This window comes from Apodemus sylvaticus, chromosome 9 (genome assembly GCF_947179515.1).
Source record: "Apodemus sylvaticus chromosome 9, mApoSyl1.1, whole genome shotgun sequence".
NCBI classification, from domain to species: domain Eukaryota; kingdom Metazoa; phylum Chordata; class Mammalia; order Rodentia; family Muridae; genus Apodemus; species Apodemus sylvaticus.
In genome coordinates, this window is record NC_067480.1 from 100,372,571 (window position 1) to 100,393,434 (window position 20,864).

At 41.3% G+C, this 20,864-nt stretch overlaps 1 protein-coding gene across 8 annotated transcripts in view; it reads left to right on the plus strand.

The window, feature by feature from the left end:
- The first annotated feature begins 531 nt into the window (after positions 1-531).
- Phf3 (PHD finger protein 3) overlaps positions 532-20,864 on the plus strand; it is a 70,514-nt gene continuing 50,181 nt past the window's right edge. For 2 of the 8 annotated variants that reach the window (XM_052192804.1, XM_052192807.1), the window contains exons 1-2: positions 532-853; positions 10,951-11,219. In XM_052192804.1, coding sequence (XP_052048764.1) covers positions 10,976-11,219 — 244 coding nt within the window. In that variant the 5' untranslated portion in view covers positions 532-853; positions 10,951-10,975. Of the gene's footprint in view, positions 854-1,317; positions 1,401-10,950; positions 11,220-20,864 lie in introns of those variants that run through there. The other 6 variants (XM_052192806.1, XM_052192805.1, XM_052192808.1 and 3 more) reach the window with 6 other exon arrangements.

Consider the following 20,864-nt stretch of genomic DNA (forward strand, 5'->3'; position numbering starts at 1 on the left):
CCGCTGGCCTCGAACTCAGAAATCCTCCTGCTTCTGCCTCCTCCCAAGTGCTGGGATTAAAGGCAAGCGTGGCCGCCACTGACCGGCTAGAATGTTTCTCTTTTAGAGACAGGATGTGTCACTATGTATCCTTGGCTGGCCTAGAACTCTGCCTCTGCCTCCAGCACAGACTGGGATGAACCACGCCTATCCCCGCAGGAACGTTTTCTTGAATGAGGCATTTGGAGTTCGGAGCCGGTCCCAGCTAATTGGCTGCAGGGTAGGGGCAGCGCTGCCCGGAATATTCAGGCCCAACGGTTCCATTTTCACCCCGCACCCAGAAAGTACAAGCACTAAACGGGGAAACGAGTCCGCTCTGCCGTGACCGTTTCCGTGCTGTTCCGAGCGGCGAGCGGCGAGAGACGACCAGCGTGGGCACCCAGCTCGGCAGCAGAGGCCAGGCAGAGCCTTCCCGGCGGCTGCGCGCAGATCGTAGCGCGCAGGCGCGGCGCACGCTGCCCCAGCCCCGGGAACGGTAAACAGTGGCGTCACGTGACTCGGCCCGGCTCCTGCTCCCGCGCCGCCGCTGCCGCCGCCGCCGCACGCCAATGGCTGCGGGCTCTCGCGGCGACGCACGGGCTCCACGAGGCGAGCGACCCCCGGGCTTAGGGCAGCAGCGACTGCAGCTCGGACGCGGAGGGCGGAGCGCAGGCCGGCCGTAGTGTCGTCACCGCGGCGGCGCGGGCCGGGGAGCCCCGAGCCGAGGCAGCAACGCCGACGCCCTTCGCGCACCCCCTCTGCGGCCCCCTCCTCCGCGGCCCCGCGGCCTCCATCTTCCTCTGGCTGCCGGTGGCAGCGCTCGTCTGCGGAGCGGGTGAGTGGCGGCGCCCGCCGTGACGGGCACTCGGTGGCCTCCCTTCCCCCTCAGCCCCACGCGGGCGGTCCGGGTCCTTTCCCCGCACCCCCACCTCGCGCAGCGGCCGCCCGATATTCCCGGGCCGTTCGGCCTACCCGGCTCGCCCCGCCCCGGTCCGGCCTGCCCCACCGTTTGGACCGCGAGCCCGGAGCGGCGGCGGCGCGGCCTCCGCGCGATCGCCGGGCCTCGGCTCTCGCCCGCGAGCGTGCCGGGTCTCCGCCGCCGCCGCGCGGGCAGGCGGCGCGGACCACGCCGGGTTCCAAGGCCCCGGGTTCCCGCTCGCGGAGCCTGGCAGCCGGCCGGGGTCCCCGCCGAGGCCGACCCGCACCCGAGGCCGGTCCCCCCGCATCGGGGGTGCCTAAGGCTGCGGATCTCTGGGGATGGCGCGCTTTTGTGCTGGGGACCGGGACAGTGGGCCGGCTCCTTTCGCCTAGTTTGAAATGGGAAGCCCGGAGAGTCCTGCTTGCGGACGGGACGTGTAATTTAATGAACCACTAGTCGATAAGTACGTGTTAATGGTGCTAAATAACTGATCATCTGACACCGGGCGGGGGTGGGGGACCCAGGGAGAGGAGAGTGTGTGGTAGCTCGGTCCAGCCAGAGGCTCTGTCCCCCGGATGCCTCTTTGCCCTGGCTCTGGGTAGCAGAATGACATTTCCTAGTTGTTACAATTTGAATGTGTGTTTATTATTGCTATTAAGTAACCATTAGTAGAGTGAGGTTGTGATGTGAGGGAGGTGGTAGTGCTTTAATGTCTGCCCTGTGTTAATCTTCATTCTTTGGACAGGTCTTTTTTTTTTTTTTTTTTTTTCTTTTTCAAAAGGATCGAACAATCTACACTTGTCCCACGTTATGGATTTTGCTACTTTATTTTACGCTAAACAAACAAACAACAACAACAACAACCCCCCCCCCCCCCCAAATTGTATTGCTGTATTTAGTTCGTATTTTGCCATCGAACTTTGTCTTGTGTTTTCAATTTCCAAACCAACATCTCGGTTCCTGCCTTTTAAAAAAATTCTTGTGTTTGGTATTTTGCAAATGTAGGTGATTAGTTGTTAAAAAAGACAGATGAAAGAAACAGGAAGTGTTCTGTTGTAGCATCCTTATGTTTTTAATTTATAGTGCTATTTCAGAGCACATAAGATGTTGAGAGAAAAACCAGCTATTTCAAACAGTAATCCTGAGCATCTGACATACTTAGATGGTAGTTTTTCCTCCCACCATTGTCTTTGCCCGCCATTTATAGCCATTTATATTCAGCACCGTGCTCCCTCCTCCTCATTCCCATGACCACTTACTTCTCTAGTTTTCAAAGTCAACAGAATTGAAGCAGGACCTTGAGGAGTCATTTCTCTGACGAAACCACACATTCAGATAATTCCTTAGCAGCAGAAAGACTTGTTGCATAGGTGAAATGGGCCATTTAAAGAGAGTTATGACCGGAAATGTTAAGCTTTATTTTATAGTTGTGCCAGTTGACCTGTCAAGAGGAAAAGTGGCCCAGTGGTGGGGCCGAAGTTTTCTCCTGTCTGTTGTACACTTTATTCGTGTTTCTTGAAGAGCATGCATGGTGTAATTTGTTAAAGTGCTCATGCTTCCTAGTGGAAGGAAAGCATGCTTATTGCTTATCTAATGCACCAAATTAGTTACATACAGGTAAGCTTCTAAGGTGCACTTGGATGCTGTATATTTTCATAAGTCATAAGCAAAAACTGGCCTATAAATGGCCAGAATTGAGAATAAGTGGGAATTAAGTTAGATCAAGAATTTCAGCCAGGCGGTGGTGGCACACACCTTTAATCCCAGCACTTGGGAGGCAGAGGCAGGCGGATTTCTGAGGTCGAGGCCAGCCTGGTCTTCAAAGTGAGTTCCAGAACAGCCAGGGCTACACAGAAAAACCCTGTCTCAAAAAAAAAAAAAAAAAAAAAAAGATTTTGAGGCTAGAGAAGTTGAAACTGCTTTAGCTAAAGCTACAGTATTAAAAATCTAACTTATATTCTGTTTTAGAATCAGCAGAGAAGCTGGGTGGCGGTGGTACACACCTGTAATCCCAGCACTCTGGGAGGCAGAGGCAGGCAGATTTCTGAGTTCAAGGCCAGCCTGGTCTACCGAGTGAGTTCCAGGACAGCCAGGGCTATACAGAGAAACCCTGTCTCGAAAAAAACCAAATCCAAAAACCCAAAAAAAAAAAAAAAAAAAGAATCAGCAAAGAAAAGTTTCAGAGCTTTTGACCTACATATTATTGACAGAAGTTGGAAGGCAGCAAGTGCCAGTAAATCATATTAAGAGTTGAGATTTTGGAGAGTTGTGTGTATATATATATATATATATACACATACACATACACACACACACACATACATACAGGCATATACATAGGGAGACACAGACACACAGACATGCTCAAATACACATTGAATTTGATCTCAGAAAGTTCTAGAGCATTATATAATATTGGAGGGCTCTGCTGTGAGCTTTTATCATTAGAGAGAGCAGCTCTCTTGATCCGGGGAGAAAATGAACTTGCAAAAAACCAAACCAAAACAAAAATAAAATGGAGAATGGGAAGGCCAGTTTTCAGGTAGGAAAATAATAATTCACACTCAGGCAGATAGCATATGTCTGCACAGTATATATTCATATATACGGCTGAGGATAGCTAGAAATGGGGTCCAGCACAGAGACAGACCAAAAGAAAAGAGAGTTGAGATGTTTGTTTATATTGAGATATTTAGAAAAACTGCTTTATTAATTAAAAACAGGCCTACATTTTTATTTTATATGTCAAAATAGGTAATTACTGGATTCCTTGGCAAGGTCATGTGCAGTGTTTGCTTTTCTGATGCATTTTGCTTTCTCTTTTGTTCTTTTTGTTTGTTCACTTTGTTTTATGTTTTTCAAGACAGTGTTTGTGTAGCGGTGGAGGTCCTGGGACGCATTCTGCAGACCAGCTGACCTCACAAAGCTTCTACCCCCGCCCTGCACCTGGAGTGATTGTGCTTGATTCCATGTTCTAGGAGATAGCAGAGCATTGGTGTGATTGAAAGTATCTGAAACCAAGCTGCTCTGAGGGAAGATAGTGTTGACTGAAAACCAGGAATTAAAGACATTATTAGATAGGCCATCAGTGCATTAAACTTTAATAAGGGAAGTCAAGTATTAGGAAAGCATTGTATGAATTGCCAAGTATCATTCATCATGTGCTTAAGTTTAGACAACTTTTTTTTCTTTCTTGGTTAGAGGTAATATTTAATAGTGTCTCACTACGTAGCCTGGGCTGACCTGAAGTAGTCTGTAGAGTTGGTGGGCCCAGACTCAGAGATCTGCCTGTATTGGGCAACTCCATACCTCAGGAGTTATAGTTTTGATCATTTGCAATGTGAAGAAAAGCTCTAAGAAAATAGTTGAGACTTAAATATTGCACAGAAGTTTTCATCTGTTGATATAATCAAGTATATCAGACAGTTTTGCATGGTGTGGTAGACGATACAGACAGGCTAAACATAATACTGTATTTGGTATTAGTGTGGGTAGACATGTGAAACCAAAGAGTAGGGAGAAAACACTCAGACCTTTAGCTGGGAACTTTACTTTTCTTCCAAATGCCATGTGCATATGCATTGAGTGTAGCCAAATAATTTTTATGTGTATAGTGTGGCAAAGTACATGCTTCCTGCTTTATTTTGAAAGAAAAGTAAGGTACTTGTTTAGCAATTTTACAGATTTTATTGTATTATTAAAGTTATAAAAACAATGTGTTATGTAAAGAGAGAGTGCATAAAATACAATTTAGAAGTGCTGGCTCAGAAACCATGCTGCCTGTATTGTATTGTGAGGATATTGGGTATGTGAGCTTTGGAAAATTACATAACCATTTGAGCCTGAATTGCTCTTCTGTAGAAGAGGCATAATAGTTGCACCCACGTTCCAGGCTCTGCTTGTCAGTAAGTGCTAAGTGAATGCCAGTCTGGCTGTTAGTGCCCAGTCTATGATGATACTTCTGCATATAATTCAAAATTCCACTGCTGTTGAATGTTATGTAAAATACAAAATGACTGTAAAGTTTGAAAAGAACTTTTTCCTTTTACTACTTTTGACTGGTCCAGTTTTGGTTTTGCCAGGTTCAGCATCTGTCTGCCTGCTAGTTCTTTTCTCTAAATTCATAGGTCTGCATTAGTCTTTGCCAACCTCATAGGGTTGCAGGGTGTTTTTATTGAATAAATTCACACAGACTTCATGATTTTCTTTTCCTTTTTGAGGTTTTGCTGGTGGATTCTAACTCATATAACAGAAACAGAATTTGAAATGTATAGAACAGTTACTTATAGAATTGTACCTAAATATTTTAGTTTTCTTTGACTATCCTAGAAGGATAACCTAGTATTTATCTATAGTTTTTTAAAAATTTTTAAAATAACATAAATTTGTATGGGTGCTGTGTTTGCATGCGTGTCTGCTTCCCACAGAGGCCAAAAGAAGAGTTTCAGTTCCCCTAGGATGTGAGTTCCAGTTCTAAGCGAGAATGTGGGTGCTGGGAATCGGACTTGGGTCTGGTGGAAGAGCAGCCAACTCTGTCTCTCCAGTCCTTACCCATAGTGTTTTTATACCAGTCATTAAGAAATGATCTTGATGTTGTACAAGTGAGTTTAAAACTGTTTTACCTTAACACTGAAGACTAGGTGTAACTTGGAGGCTGTAGCACCTTTCTTATAAATTGATAATAACACTAGCTCCTGCTTAATAATGTGATTGTGAGGATTAAGTAGCAGGGTCGTGGATTACTTCTTCCAGCACCCTGAATAGTAAATACTCAGCAATAGGCTAGGTTGGTGTGTTAAATCTTGAATGAGCTATTTCTCAGGGTAGCTTTGCTCCAGTGCTTACTCTAGCAAGCAGTTTTATCTGTGGAAATCAATTTTTAAAAATTGGGATTATAATAATAGAGTTGTAAATTAATGTCTTATATTAGGGCTCTCATTGAGAGGGCCCATATTGTTGGCCCTTATCCCCTCTCAATGAGGACTTGTTTGGGGGTATTATAGTGTATTTATTAGATCCTTGGGTTGCCCTTCCCAACTGTTATTACAGTAAAGGTATCTGAGCATGGCCAAATGTTCTTAGGGTGGGTATATTTGCCTCCAATTAAGAATAAGTTGTTCCTGATGACCCATACCTGGAATCCCCACTGTGGGGAGGCAGAGGCAGAGGCAGAGAGGTATGAAGCCTGTGCAGCTTGACTTTAAATTAGAAGACAGTCCATTTGATGTTCTACTGCTAATAATGTATAGTGTTTTTTCTGCAGCTGTCTGTTAGAAATTTGTTCTTGCTAAGCATGCCTGATCAAATTGCTTGATTTTAAGTTTAAATCAATTTTAAATAGTTAAAACTATTGTGTTAGAGCTGGAAGGCATTTTGTGTTAGCGCTTTCCAGGGCTCTGCTTTATGCTAGCACTTTGCCTGGATTTCCCTTCTACAGAATTGATGTTTGCTGTAAAGTGTTATTTTAGTAGTAAGACTTTCACTATCGTACATATAAAATGCTCCTTTCCAGTTAGTCTTACCATGTTTAGTTTTTCCTAAGTTCTACAATGCCCTTGTGGTTTAGTTACTTTTCTATCACAGTGCCAAAACCAGTCCGTGACCACCGCAGCTTACAACAAAGCAGTTGACTGGTCTGAAGAGCCCATGATGGCAGAAAAAGACATGGCTGGCTGCAGAAGCCCTGAGAGCAGACAGCTTGATCCAAAAGCAGGCGGGAAGGGGCCAGAGAGGGGTGGGGGGGGGGGGGAGACTGGAAATGCTTGAACTTTGGAAACCTCAGTGCCCACCACCAGTGACCCCTCCTTCAACAAGGCCACACCTCATCATTCTCTAACAGAGGCCCAAGTATTCAAGCACTCTGTTTAGTGGGGGCCATTCTCATGTAAACAGCAGCACGTGTGGATGCTGTGTGGATCCTGCCACCTCTTACACGTGTGCATGCACATGTGTAGTCTGCTGGAGACAGCTGCGGCTCCTTGCAGTCTCCGGTCTCTTGAGGCTTTTTCTGTTTTAATCTATGGCTCTCTTCCTAGGCTTCAGTGCCGGAGTCACAGTCATGTTCCCACACCCAGCTCTTGTCTCTCAACTTTGATACTGGTGTGGATTTATTGAAAGGCTTTAAAAAAGTAATACAGGATGAAATATATTTACATAGATTTGCTTTAGAGATTTCTGTTTGAGACGTTTGATATATTTGGTATTGGCATAGAGCTCAACCATTGACCTGTATTTCCAGACAGTCTCACAGAGTTACCTGGGTTGTATTCTGTAGCCCAGACAGGGTTTGACTTTGAAATTATCCAGCACCTGCCTGCCTGCCTGCCTGCCTGCCGGCCAGCCAAAATAAGTAGGCTTAAGGGCCTAAGCGAATAGGCCGAGCTAAAAGTAAGACATTTAAAAGGAAATCTCCCCCCACTCCCCGACAGGGTTTCTCTGTGTAGCCCTGGCTGTCCTGGGACTCACTCTGTAGACCAGGCTGACCTCAAACTCTAGAGATCTGGCTGCCTCTGCCTCCCAAGTGCTGGGATTAAAGGTGTGCGCCACCACTGCCCGGCTTAAAAGGAAATCTTAAAGTCAGTTTTTAAAAGTAATTATTTTGATACTTGGTAGTTTTTTTACCTAGTCTGTTCATACCTGAAGTAGAGAATAACATTTTGATTGTATGTAATGTAATTTAATTTAGCTGCAGTCTAATTCTCAGAGCATTTTAAAATTGGAAGTATATCTGGGCTTAGAGTAAATTTTACTTACTACATTAGTACTCATGATTTTAATTATGCTATGAGTTTTTATGAGTGGTTCAGTAGAACGGAGCTCAGCCATTCCTAACTAAGCAGCAGTTTTCCTCTCTTGATCTCCCCTCTGAGCCTTTAGAATCAGGTCAGATATTGTCTACTTAGCACCTGCGTGCTCACCTGCAATCCTATTAGCAGCCCTCCAACATGATAGTCTGCCGATATTTATATTTTATACATCTGTCTGTAATCTGGCTCGGATTGTGAGCTCTTTAAATTTGAGCTTGTGCTTGGTTTTCCTTTGTAGTCAGTAATAAATGTGTGAGTAAATAAATGAAGGAATGGTTTGAATTATGATTATCCAATTCTGTGACAACTATGTGTATTTTATTGTTTGTAAATAATAGACGTGACGCTGAACCCAGAAATCATCTCAGATTTTAGCATGTATAAGTGCAATTTACTAATGATTTAACTGTATGCATTCCATGAGCCATTTTACATAGATGATAGATTGTATGTTTTGCTTAAACTACCAATGAAAGGAAGTGTTTAAGTAGAACTTTGGTATAAGGGGCAGAAATTTATATCAAGCAGCTACATAATTACCAAAGATTCTGAAAATACCTTTTTTTTTTTTTTTTTAAATAAGACCTGCTTTTCTTTTATACTACTTGCTATTCCACTGTTCTCTTTTGTTTTAAAGCTGTCTTATTTTGGAGTACTTTTAGGTTTATAGAAAAGCTGCAAAGCAGGCTGAGAGTCGTCCTACCCTGTGTATAGCTTTAATGCATGTCCCTGATCTCTGCTGTCAGATGTTTTAGTGCCTCTCAGAGCAAACAGAAGCCTCTTAACTGAAGTACACACTTTACTCAGATTTTACCAGCTTGTCCAGAACTGTACTTTTTCTGTTCTGTTGGTAGTCCACATTGCACATAGATTAATGTATCTATTTTAAGTTAGTTAATATTTCTGTAATAAACATTTGGTTTTCTATTTAGCAGGAATTATTTTTTAAGGTGCATTTTAAATTTTGTGTTAGTTCTCGGCTGCTCATGGAGATCACCGTCTCCTTGGAGCTTGCTGGCCTGGCTGCTGGGAGCGTCTGCACGAGTAGCGTGTGCTTTAGCCAGCCCTGCACGCTAGCTCTGAGGTCAGCCCAGGCAGGACTTAGATTTGATACTAAGTGCTTAATATCTGAATCCAGTTTTTTTAGATTTTACACATAGCTTGAGTATTAGTTGGCTGTCCACGGTTTTTGCTACTTTTTTCTTTATTGTGTGCAAATCTAATAGGACCCACCTAAAGTTGCCTCATTAATTTATATCAATTTCCCTTAAAATTTCCCTCCATAGAGTCTAGTACCAGTATAGTTCTATGGAAATTGTGTCTTTTTGGACCCAAACATTTGGGGATCATTTTGTTTTCTGTCTTAAAAGAGTCTCATCTGACTGGTCTGCTGAGGTGTCATGGAGTGGTAGCTGCATAGTGAACATTTGATGAAAAAAGAAAAAGTATTCTTAAAGAAATGCAACCTGATCTGTACACATGATCCTTCTCAACGCTGGATCTTAGGGTCTTGATAATGTTTCCTAAATCTAGTGAAACACAAAGGCAGACAGTTTGGGCTGAAGAACCATTCTGGAAAATTTGACCTATCTTAAGGAGTTTAGTATGCTTAATCCTTCTGTTTGTATTTCTGTCTCTGTCTCTCTTAAATCACCTACTTTTGATGTGGGGAAGTATGTTATTGAAACAAGGTCTTATTGACCCAGGCTGCCTTCAGGGTCTTTTGTATGTAGCCAAGGCTAGCCTTGAATTCATGGTGTTGTTCCATTTGAAGAATGATAGGATATTTCTAAACTATTACAATAATTAAGATTTAGGACATGTCTGCCATTCCTCAAAGTTTCCATTTATTCTTCAGTCTTTCATCCTTATCTTCAGCCCCAGTCACTAATTTGCTGGGAAATTGTTTAGTCTTCAGTGAGTCGTCTTTGTAGCGCCTAAGCTCGGTATTAAGCGTGAATAGGTATTTAGATATGGAACTGGATGACTTTGAGGAAAGAGTTTAAATTATTTAACTCTATTTTCCTTGTAAAACAAGCATATTATCGAATCCTTTTTATCATTGAGGATTAAGCTGTACACATGCAGATGAAATGCTTACCAAAGTACTGCATATAATATGTACTCAGTGGCTTTATATGGGAACTGCACACCGCCTCCCCTTTTTAGATCGTAATTGAGCTTGTGGGCCAGGCTGGCCTCAAGCTCCTGATCCCGCAGAGTCCAGGCTTACCTGTGTGGTGTGCAGCCCCCGGCTTCCCTGCTCACTTGTAAGCAGTGAGGTTTTAAGCCAGGTTCAGAAAGTCTCGGTAGATTTAGAGTTATTGTAAAAGGCTTTGAAGATGTAGAGCACAAGATATTCTAGGTGATCAGTGAGGTTTTCTAACTGGTTCAATTTTATCTAAAACCATTCATAAAAATAATTGTTTTTGATAATTGAGGCTCCTTGAAATCTCTTTGGAATACATTTTGCTGAATGCTTGTGTGTTGGTAAAATTTGATAGACTAATTGGACGTGTGTATAAATACCATATAACTCAGTAAAATAAATTTCAGTATATGATATTGTTTTCTTGTCATTTATCTTATTTTCTCCTGAAAGAAGACCCAGGGAGAAAGTGTGCGTGTCTGTGCACAGCTTTGTGCTTGCTCATGTAAACTTGTGGTTCCCTGGGTTTAGTTAATAGTTTGATTCCACAGGAGTGGGGGGAGGGGTGGGATTGTCTTTCTGTGTTATGTGTGAATAATTTTAATGATTTGTAAATGAAACAAGGCTACTCTATGGTTTTTTAGTACTTGTGGACCATAATTTGAATTTTAGCTATTTTATGTGGACTTTACTGTAAAAGCATTGTCTTATTCTTTATGAAAATGTAATGGTTAAAACACAGTTTTATGGTTAAACCATGTAATTCTTTCAGATATGTCAAATCAATGGACTGTATAATTTTTCTAAAAATAATGAATCGAGTAAAACAGTAGGATTTCTGGTAAAATAATAATCTACATGCATTGTAAAGAAAGGTCATTCAGTAAAAATTTGATCCACATTTCCAAATGTATATTCTAAAAAACAGCGAGGGTTTTTTAAACAACAAATTCAGAAGTATGTTCTTAGATTCAAAATTATTAAAATAATTTGGTATTAGGTGATTATTTTCAATTGATAGCTTTATTTCTTATGGTATTTTTTTTGTCTTTCTATAGGGTTGAAAGACACACAGAAGTCTTCATGGATATAGTTGATACATTTAATCATTTAATTCCTACTGAACACTTAGATGATGCCCTATTTCTAGGATCCAACCTGGAGAATGAAGTCTGTGAGGATTTTAGTACAAGTCAAAATGTCTTAGAGGACTCGCTGAAGAACATGCTCAGCGATAAGGATCCTATGCTAGGATCTGCAAGTAACCAGTTCTGTTTGCCTGTTTTGGATAGCAATGATCCCAATTTCCAGATGCCTTGTTCAACAGGTAATTCTTACTTTTTTTTTTTTTAAGTCTGCAATTTAAATAAAGACTTTTCAGCAGCATCTTTTTTCCTTTTCTTTTTTAAGAATGAGTGTAGTGTGTTTAGGGTTCTTTCTTTTAAATTTAGAGTCTCCTTTCCAGGCATCAGTGTAGAGAATTTCAACTAAATTTTCTTGTAAGCAGTGTGCAGTTATTGTCAAGGGTGCTACAGATGGAGGCAGAGAGGCCATGTACCTTGGCACATGAGTGAGATGGGATATTTCTGAGGAATAAAGGGGTTGCTATTAATAATTGTGTCTGTAGAACATGTGAAAATTGGGACTCATGCTGGAAATAGAGGGTGCCTGGCAAATGGGACAGTGTCATCCAAGGCCTGCTAGAGTCAGGGAGGAAGGCTGAGCTCACGTCTTCGGCTTACAGAGTTTTCTTGGCTCAAATTACAGAGACTTTGATACTTATGTATGTCTGTTTCAAAGCTAGACAAAGAACTATGCTGTTTTATACAGTAACTACTGGCCATGTGTAATTATTACCCTAAATTAAGTTAGTTTTAGTTGAGATGTGCTGTAAAGTGCACATTAGATTTTCAAAATTTGATATGAAAGATTGCAAAGTATCTCATTAACTTCTTCATTATGTGGTAAAGTAATAATTTTAAAGATATTTGGTTAAATGATGAAAACTAATTTGCCTATTTTTTACAAAATTGTGCTTATGAGGCTGTCTGGGTCTCAGTGTTGCCTCAGGCTGGCCGCCTCTTCCTGGGCTCATGCAATCCCTTTGTCTGAGGTGAGGATTTCTGGGCCTGGCTCACCCTTTCTCCTGGTATTTATCTATTTGCTTACTTACTTGAGATTGAACCCAAGGCCTGGTACACGCCAGGCAAATCACCCATCCCTAGTCAGGTCTGAGCCTAGCCTGTGGCTTTATGTAAGTGACTTCTTAGTGAAACCACTCATGTGTCTGGAGCAGTCAGAAGGCACTGTTCGAGGGTGTGGGTGAAGCCACTGGAAGAGAAAGGAGTAACTTTCTGCCAGGCTAAAGTGTTTTTAATGAAGTGTCTTTAGAATTGGGTGTAATGGTGAATGGCCATAATCCCAGCACTTGGGAATCTGAGGCAGGAGGACTTTAAGATCATGATTCAGACCCTGTCTCAAAGTCAAGGGAACCCCTGACTATTTCCCAGAGTAATTCACAGGTTTATGTGATACTGGTTTGTTTGCTAATGACTTTAGACCACTCCTGAAATATGTTTTCAGTGTATTTACTATTTGTTTATAATATTTTTGTCCAGTATTTTAAATTCATATAGTAACTGAATGTTTGGAATGTCTGGATTGCCGTTGACTCAGATCACTGCCTGGAGGCCTCAGCACTGGTTACCAGGACTCATTTCACTGACTCCTTAATACTCAAGTGTTTTGAATTGACAATGCTGTTAATTGTGTATTGCTGAAATGATTTATCTTGTATTGTTATCACATAGGTCATTTTGTTACTTGTATTACAAGTGTTTTAAAACTTTACAATTGTTTTGTATATGTGGCTATGCAAGCTTTTTTATTGTTTTTAAACTTTGATGCCTGTGTTTGTGGTGCTTTTATGTATCTTCATTGTTAAGTACTTCGGTAACCTTTGCTTTTCCACACGCAATTGGCCGGTTTAGTCCACGATCAGGAAAAACATTTCATGCCTGTGTACATGTTGGAATTACAGTCACTACTGATAATGTGTTGAAGGATCTTGAATCAGTGTGGTTAGCATTTTACTTGACAGTTTTATTTGCAAAATTCTGCCTCATTAGTAATCTTAGTATTTGTGTTGGCTATATGAAATATCTTTTTTAATGATAATTTCTATTGATGTAAAATTTTTTGCTGATGTAAAAAGACTTTAGGGACTGTTTCTTTTCTAGTTAAAGGGATACAATGCCTTTCTTGAAATCTGTATTTTCTAAGATTGTTATTAATATTTGTTAATAATGCTGAGTAGAAATATTCTCATTAATTTCTTGGCTGTAAGTATCTTTGGTGTATAGAATGAACTTTTCATATCCATATGTGTATGGTATGTACACTTGTAAGACATGCAAAAGAATCTAAAGGGCGTTACAGTAATGGTAAAGCCCCTGTGTTCAGGATTGTTTGTTTACATTGCATTATTTGCTCCTCAATCAAGGGAATTGGGTTCATGGATAGTTGTTTAGAAAAGCTCACTGGTTTTCTAATGACTGCAAAATGGAAAACATTTTTTAATTTTTATTTTGGAATACTAAATTTAGGAAAGTTTCAAAGAAGAAATCTTAACTAGAATCTAATGAAAATGCTTTATGGAGAGTAACTTTTCCAGCTATTCATAAATTACTTTGAGTTTTTTGTTATGAACACGACATAGGTTTTTACTGATGGTCTTGATGGGAGGTAAGCAGAGAAATGTTTCTGTCTGTATTTCTTAGGACAGTGAAGGCTAGACTATGGTTATTTTGTAACTTTCCACTTTTTTTAAAATGTTGAAAAAGTAGCAAATGGAATAAGTGAAATATGTTTTTCTCTTGTTTTACTGAGTCCGGTTGTTTCTGTAGCTGTTTAGAGATTTCTTGTGTTATTGATAGAATTTGGTGGTTTGCATTTTTGTTATTTATTGAAACTCATGCCTGTAATCTCAGTACTTGAGAGCCTGAGGCAGGAGGATTGTCAGGAGTTCCATGCTAGATTGGGCTAGATGATATTCCAGTCCAGATAGGGATACAGAGAAAGACCCTGTCTCACCAAAATCTTCGCTTGTGCTGATTTACTTCTGAGGAGGGTGCTGGGTTTGTAGTGACTTACAAGTTTCTTAGCAGTAGTATGATTTAGTACCATTTTTGGCAGTTTCTTTTTTTAAATTAACATATTTATACATATTCATAGTTTAGTGTAGTCTCATTCAGTACTTGTACACAGTGATGATCAAATTCATCCCTTTAGAGACAGACATGTATTGACAAATTTCTCATTACTTTATTCCATATCAGCATATTCTCTCTTTGTAGCTGGTATAATTGTTACTTACTTTTTACATCTTTTCTGTTTGGTTCTTTAGAAACTTGTTTTAAAGTTTTGCTTTTTTTTTTTTTTAAAGTATTTATTTTATGTAAATGAGTACACCTTTGCTCTCTTCAGACACACCAGAAGAGGGCATCAGATCCCATTATAGATGGTTGTGAGCCACCATGTGGTTGCTGGGAATTGAACTTGGACCTCTGGAAGCGTGGTCGGTGCTCTTAACTGCTGAGTCATCTCTCTAGCCCAAAGTTTTGCTTGTTTGACATGCACTGCCATATTTTCTTTGAAAATTGAGTTGTGAAAGCTGTTAAGAACATTTTAAATGGCATCCTAGTGTCACAGGGACAGTAGTTTAACTCTGTTGTGTGTAATTATTAAAAAACAATCCACACTAATGGCAGCTGTGCTCCAGTAACATGTTCTCTCCCCTCTGTCGTTGGGAGCTGCAAGGCTAGCTGTCCCAAATCCATAACCCAGTCAAATCAAAACTCCAGAGACTTGTGAACTATCAGTCAGATTTATAACAGTAAATTCTCAGCCCATACAAAGAATCAAAACTGAATTGATATTGATACAAGCTGCCTACCTAGATTGACAGATTGCCCTATATTATTCTGTTCTTTGTGATATTCATAGATACCTGTGGCTATTTCAAGCCATGCGCATCGGTTTGTCCTCTTCATCTTTGTCTGTCTTTCTCCCCTATCTGTTCCCTGTGCCCCTTCTCTCTAAAACTCTTAGCCCCCGCCCTCCGTTCCATTGCCCAGTCACAGGCTCTAGCTGTATATAGACAGTGATCTTCATTCCTCTGCATTTATTTTTCCTTTCCAGTCGTGTTGGGAACATTCCCCAAATGTTTGATTATTTTGGTGATGATCTTATGATGGCTAGTAGGAAATTTAGTGGTGTTTTACTGTGGAATAGTAGATTGTTAGGCAGATATCTGTAGTTAGTTCCTTGGGGAAGCCATAAGCAGCAGTGAGAAGCCTTTACTAGTAAGTAGCATCTGTGCTGTTTTCTCCTGCTTCAGGTTAGGGAAAGAGTTTTCCTTGTAAGTCAGTGCTCAGGTATAAGCTTTGTTAGGTAATGAAGTTGAAGGGGGATATCTATTTTATTCAGAGTTTAAATGTTAATCTTTCTAAAAAATACACTCAGTATTGCTTAACTGACTATCTAGGTATCATAACCTGGCCAAGTTGACGTAAAATTAATCACCATTTCAAGGCACCAAACTTAGCAACCGTGTTAGCTCAGTCCTAAGTTATGGCTTTGTGTTTGTCAGAGTGTCATTTCAGTCTCAGAAGTTTTGGGACAGTGCTTCACAGTGGGCTTTTGGGTAGAGGTAGTTTATGAAGAAAGCCCCTAGTTCCTTTTCTACAGTGGATGTCTTTGAAGATAGTTGATAAATGGTTAGTGCCTCCACTTAATGTACCGGGTGCTGGGTAGAAGTGATTTACTGGACATATCTCATTACATCTTCAGGAAACCTTACGAGCCATAGCTGTACACATAGTAACTCTGTCAATTACATTTCTATTGCTGCAGTAAAGTGCCAGGACCAAGAGCAATTTAAGGAAGAAAAGATTGATTTTGGTTCAAAGTTCTGGAGTGCAGGTGACTATGATGGCTGGGAAGGCATGAGAGCTGAGGGCCAGTGTAAGCTGCTGGCTTGTCATCTGAGGCTGCGTACAGGAAGCAGCGAGGAGAACAGGGAGCAGGGGTGAGACTAAACACCCAGAACCTGCCACAGTGATGTGATTTGTCCAGCAAGACTGCAGTCTTGGAACCAAGCAGTGCTGTTAACTGAGGACCAAACACTTAAACATTTGGGGGCAGGGGGCGTGTTGATTCAAACCACAGCACTTACCAACATGCTTCTATTTCTTTCTATATGGTTATTTCCTAAGTTCATTAATACAAAGCCACAGTACTAAGATTGATAGAGTGTCTTAAGTTTTCTACTTATGTAGTTAAATGCTCTTGTAATCAGGGCTCCGAAGCTGGTTCTCAAATTTCATTTGGTTTTATTTTTAATTAGGATAGAGTTTTAAAGTATGTTTTTTAGAAGGATAAAGAGGCTAGATTTTTTTTTTTTTTTTAATGCTGGGTTTAGGGGCAATTAATAGAGTCTGCAATGGCTTATACTTAAAAGAGGAGTAGAGAGTTAGGAACCAGTAGGTAGAAGTATGCTACAAGTTGCTCAAAACATTATGTTTCAGACAGTTATTTTAGCGTCGAAGTCTGCTGTACCTGAAACTGTCACAGCTGTATTTATTTGATGAATGTAAGTTTTGTGCTAGTTTTTTTTTTTTTTACCAGACTACAATCGCACAAAAGTAAATAAAAGAAAATTTATAATACTTGTTATAGAGAAACAACAGCTTTGATGAAGTGTCTGCGTGTATTTTGTAAGGCTAGTTCTGTATTTAATGTGTGTTTGTTGGGGGAGTTAGTGTAGCAGTGGCTTGAATGTCCTGAACTGTGTTGTTATGCCAGGAATTCTTGGATCATTTCCCACAGTTGTGATTTCTGCAACCAGCCTTGAATGATAAAGTCCCTTACCACATCCCTTTTCCACAGAGGAGGCTTGCGCTGCCCACTACAGAAGCAATAAATAACTATAGCGCTCGTGGTTATTGCTGTTGTTCCCTGGTGATGCAGACATCTAGCTAAGGCATTCTTGGGTGTTACTGTGTGAAACTGGAAGAGATCAGAGGCACCGACTGCTGTCATAATCTGGGTTCTTTTGTGCCACAAGCAAGACTCTGTTTGTCCTGGTACTCTTGTTGGCAGCCAGGCTTAGGCAGAACCTGGTTTGTTTGTGCAAAAGTAGAGTCAAATCCTAGATCCTTTCCAATTGTAATATTTCTGTGTTTAATCCCATATATGCATTATATATCCCATATGTACAATAATCATGTGTGTGTGTGTGTATGTGTATGTTATTCATACAGGCAGTAGAGAAGTGGACACTTAGTAATCCTTGACTTGAAGGAAATAAACCAAAGGTAAGATAGGCTGTGGGCCCAGGAGGCCAGACAGTTAGCAGGTGTTCTGCAGGTGTGATGCCAGTGTGCTGTATCGGACCCTGCTGCAGATCCTCACAGAAGCATAGCAGCCTTCACAGTAAAAGAACAAGGTCTAGTGCTTTGAGTTAAATTGTTTTGGACACTAAATTAGAATTTCTGTCCAGAGTGTTATTTTAATGTATAATAAATGGCAATCTTTAACATATACTTTCAGAGACCATAGGCTTGATTATCTTTTGAACACAGATTTTTTTTTTAAAAGTCTGCCAGTATGTCCCCATATATGCAGTGCTATGGGACTAATGAAGAGTAACTGCTGTGGCCCAATTCCAAGATGGATTTTTAAGTCATTTTTTCAAACAACTTTCCCTGGATGTTATGTGATTCTGTTTGTTAACTTTTGTCAGTTAAGTGCATGGGCATGAGATTGTAAGAATTTAAAGAGGTTGAAAGGGTCATTTGTTTAACTAGGAAGACAGGGCCAAGAAGTGAGTTGAGATTTTCTGTAAGGTGCCCAGTATTGGAGAGCAGAAGGACTTGTTGTGTTGGACATGCAGCTTGGCTCTGAGTTTTGTTTTACAACCCAAGTTGAAAGCGATAACTTGCAGAGTATGTTCCTGTGGGGCTTTTCTTGTAGGTAAGCAGCATTGTGGAGTCCTTGCCGCCATCTGGAGTCCTTCTGGAACCCTTATGCCTGGGTCTCTATCCTCGCTCCACTTTTCAGTCTCTATCAATTTAGTTGGAGCGGCTTCCTAGAGGATTTCTCAGCTGAAGTTTGTGGTGTGCATACCGTGCATTGTTGACCAGTCCTCTCCAGTGCTCCTGCAGCTAGGTCTCATGCTTTGTTTCAGAATTAATCTTTGCTGTAAATGTGTCATGGTGGTAGAGGAGGAAACCTGGATGAAGTCATTTACAAAGAAGTTGGTTCAATTCTGAGGGTATCTAAAATGACGACGTTATTGGATGCTAGATTGTTGCAGGCCGCGTTTCCTGATAGATGAGGATGAAGCATCTTCCTGATGTGGTTGTGTATCTACATGGGATGGCAACTCCAGTGATGATAGGTGAAAAGAACAGGCCTCTTGTGTGGGCAAGAGCCAGCGCTTATTAGAGGAGTCAGCATTAACACCTACTGAAAATGTGATGTATACAATGATTTTATTTGACAGCTTTACTCTTTTAGTAGGAAGTATGGTTGCTGGAGCTACAGTCCTTCTGTATCTGCCTTCCAGATACTAGCACCACAGAAGCTGGCTTTAGTCTCATTTTTTTCTTTTCTTTCTTTCTTTCTTTTTTTTTTTTTTTGTTGTTGTTGTGAGTATATTTATGTATGCAAGCATGTGTGCCTGTCTGCTTATAGGTGTCTGCATGTTACTGCAGCTACCTTAGAAGTCATGGCTGTTAGCTCCTCCTGGAGCTGGAGTTACAAGCAATTGTTTGATATTTTTTGTAGTATGAGGAGTTGATCTTGGGCCTCAGGAAGAGCACTGCATGCTCTTTATCACTGAGCTACCTCAAACTCCCCAAAGGAATTTTTATACTCTATATTCTCAACTTAGAACTTAAGTAACTTATCATACTTGCATATACTACTTTAAACATTGATATGTAACATATTCAGAGCTACTAGTATAATTAAAAGAGGATTCTCTAACTTAATTGTTTGTATACATTGCTAATGTGGAATTTATGAGGCGTATGAGGACCAGTGAGATGTCTTGTGGCAGAGGTGCTGACTGTGCAGCCGGTGACCGAGTCCATGGGACACCCATGCTGGAAGGAGAGGAACAGCTCCTGTGCGTTGTCCTTTGGCCTTTATGTGCACATCCCACACACACATGAGATGAAGTTAATACAGACAAAAAATTTTACAGGCACTGAACTTGGTGCTTGTTGTCCTTGTACGTTGGTGGCTGAGGCAGGAGGATTGCTGGAACTTAGAGGCCAGCCTGGGCTTCACAGTTTTAAAAACAAAATGAAAGAAAAAACCCTTTCCAAATAAAACTGCTCCCCAATGAAGAACAACAAAAGAATGTGGAACCTGTGTCTCTGTGTGTGGGCAAAGGACATTTTTGAATAGAGTAGCACCTAGTCTGTGATGTTTTCTTTTTACATTTTTAAATTGTTTGTTGTTATCATCTGAGTGTGAGTGTGGGTATGGTGTGGATGTGTTGGGTGTGGTTGAGGATGACTGTGGAGTCAGGTCTCCTAAAGCCTTTTGGTGGGTTCTGCACTCTTTGTCGTGCTTGCATGCTAAAAGTTGAGCTATTGCTTTTTATGTGAAGGATTGATTCATGAGGTATTTTTCTGAACTTGCTTTTTTGTCAGTCTAATTGGCTCCATACTTATTAACTCTTTTCTGTCAAGAACAATGAATAATAACCATCCTTAAGTGCTTTACTTTGTTAGGACTTGAGGGTGCTGGGCAGTCCTGAGTAAAGTGATGTGGGACTGGACTCCAGCGGCTGGAGGGATTCCCGCCCCAGCAGGCCTTGCCCCTGCTCGCTTTCTCCCTTCTGTGGTTTAATGATGTACCTACATGGGTTTGCAGTTTCTTGGTAGTAACAGGTTCTGTTTCTACAGAGGCAAGGCCTTGATGATGACCTGGATTCCCCTTTTCAAAGAGTTAGACACTCCCTGCTTTCCTGCTGACTCCAGAAACAGCATCTCGCAGCCTTTGCTCTTTCCTGTGTCTGTAGCTGTTGTGGGGTTACTCCAAAGTTCTGACTGTGTTACTGGGTTATGTGGGCACAGAATATTTGACCCAGATTTAGTACTGCCAGGTTCACCTGAGAGCGGACATAACTTCATTTGACATTGTGCATCATGTGCTTCACAGCCTAGAGAGTAGTTGTCACATCAGAAGGAAGGTAGGTTGGGAATGCAGTCTCTACAAGGTTGGCTGAGTGGTCCTGAGCAGTCACTAGTAGCTTCAATCTTGCCTGCTGTTTACCTGTGCTCTGTGTACTGATGCCTCTTCCCACTCTCGTGTCACTCAGGGTGCGTGGAGTACTTGGCTTATTTTCTGAGTTGACCCTGCTTCACTTGTCTAAGACTTTACATGCTGGTTGCAGTTTCTCCTCTTTAATGGGTCATAAGCATTTATCTTCATTTGCTATGACTTAAGGATAGTGAAATATTGTAGTGTTTAACCCCTGAAGATGTGTGTCAACATTGCTGCTTGCTTATTTGAAGCTTCATTCTTTTGTGGAGGTGTCAGTGTAGGGAGGGGTGTGTGTAAGCTTGAGTGTGTGAGTGCGTGTGAGCATAGACCAGAGGTCCATGTCAAGTATCTTCCTTGGTTACTCCACTCATTTTTGAGTCAGGGTTTCCTTAAATTCACTAGATAGCCTAGTGGTGTTGAATTCCTGACAGTTCTGCCTCTACCTCCCAGGGAGGCTGTTGGGAGTTTAGACATCCACTGGTCTGTGGTGGTGCTGTGCTTTACTAAAATGTCATCTTTATGGAAGGGACTGCTATGACTTACTGCTTAGATCTTTTCGTCATGGAACATGCCATTATGTTTGTGATACCAGTCTCATTTGTAAAACATTAAGCTTGCTTTGTAAAATAAA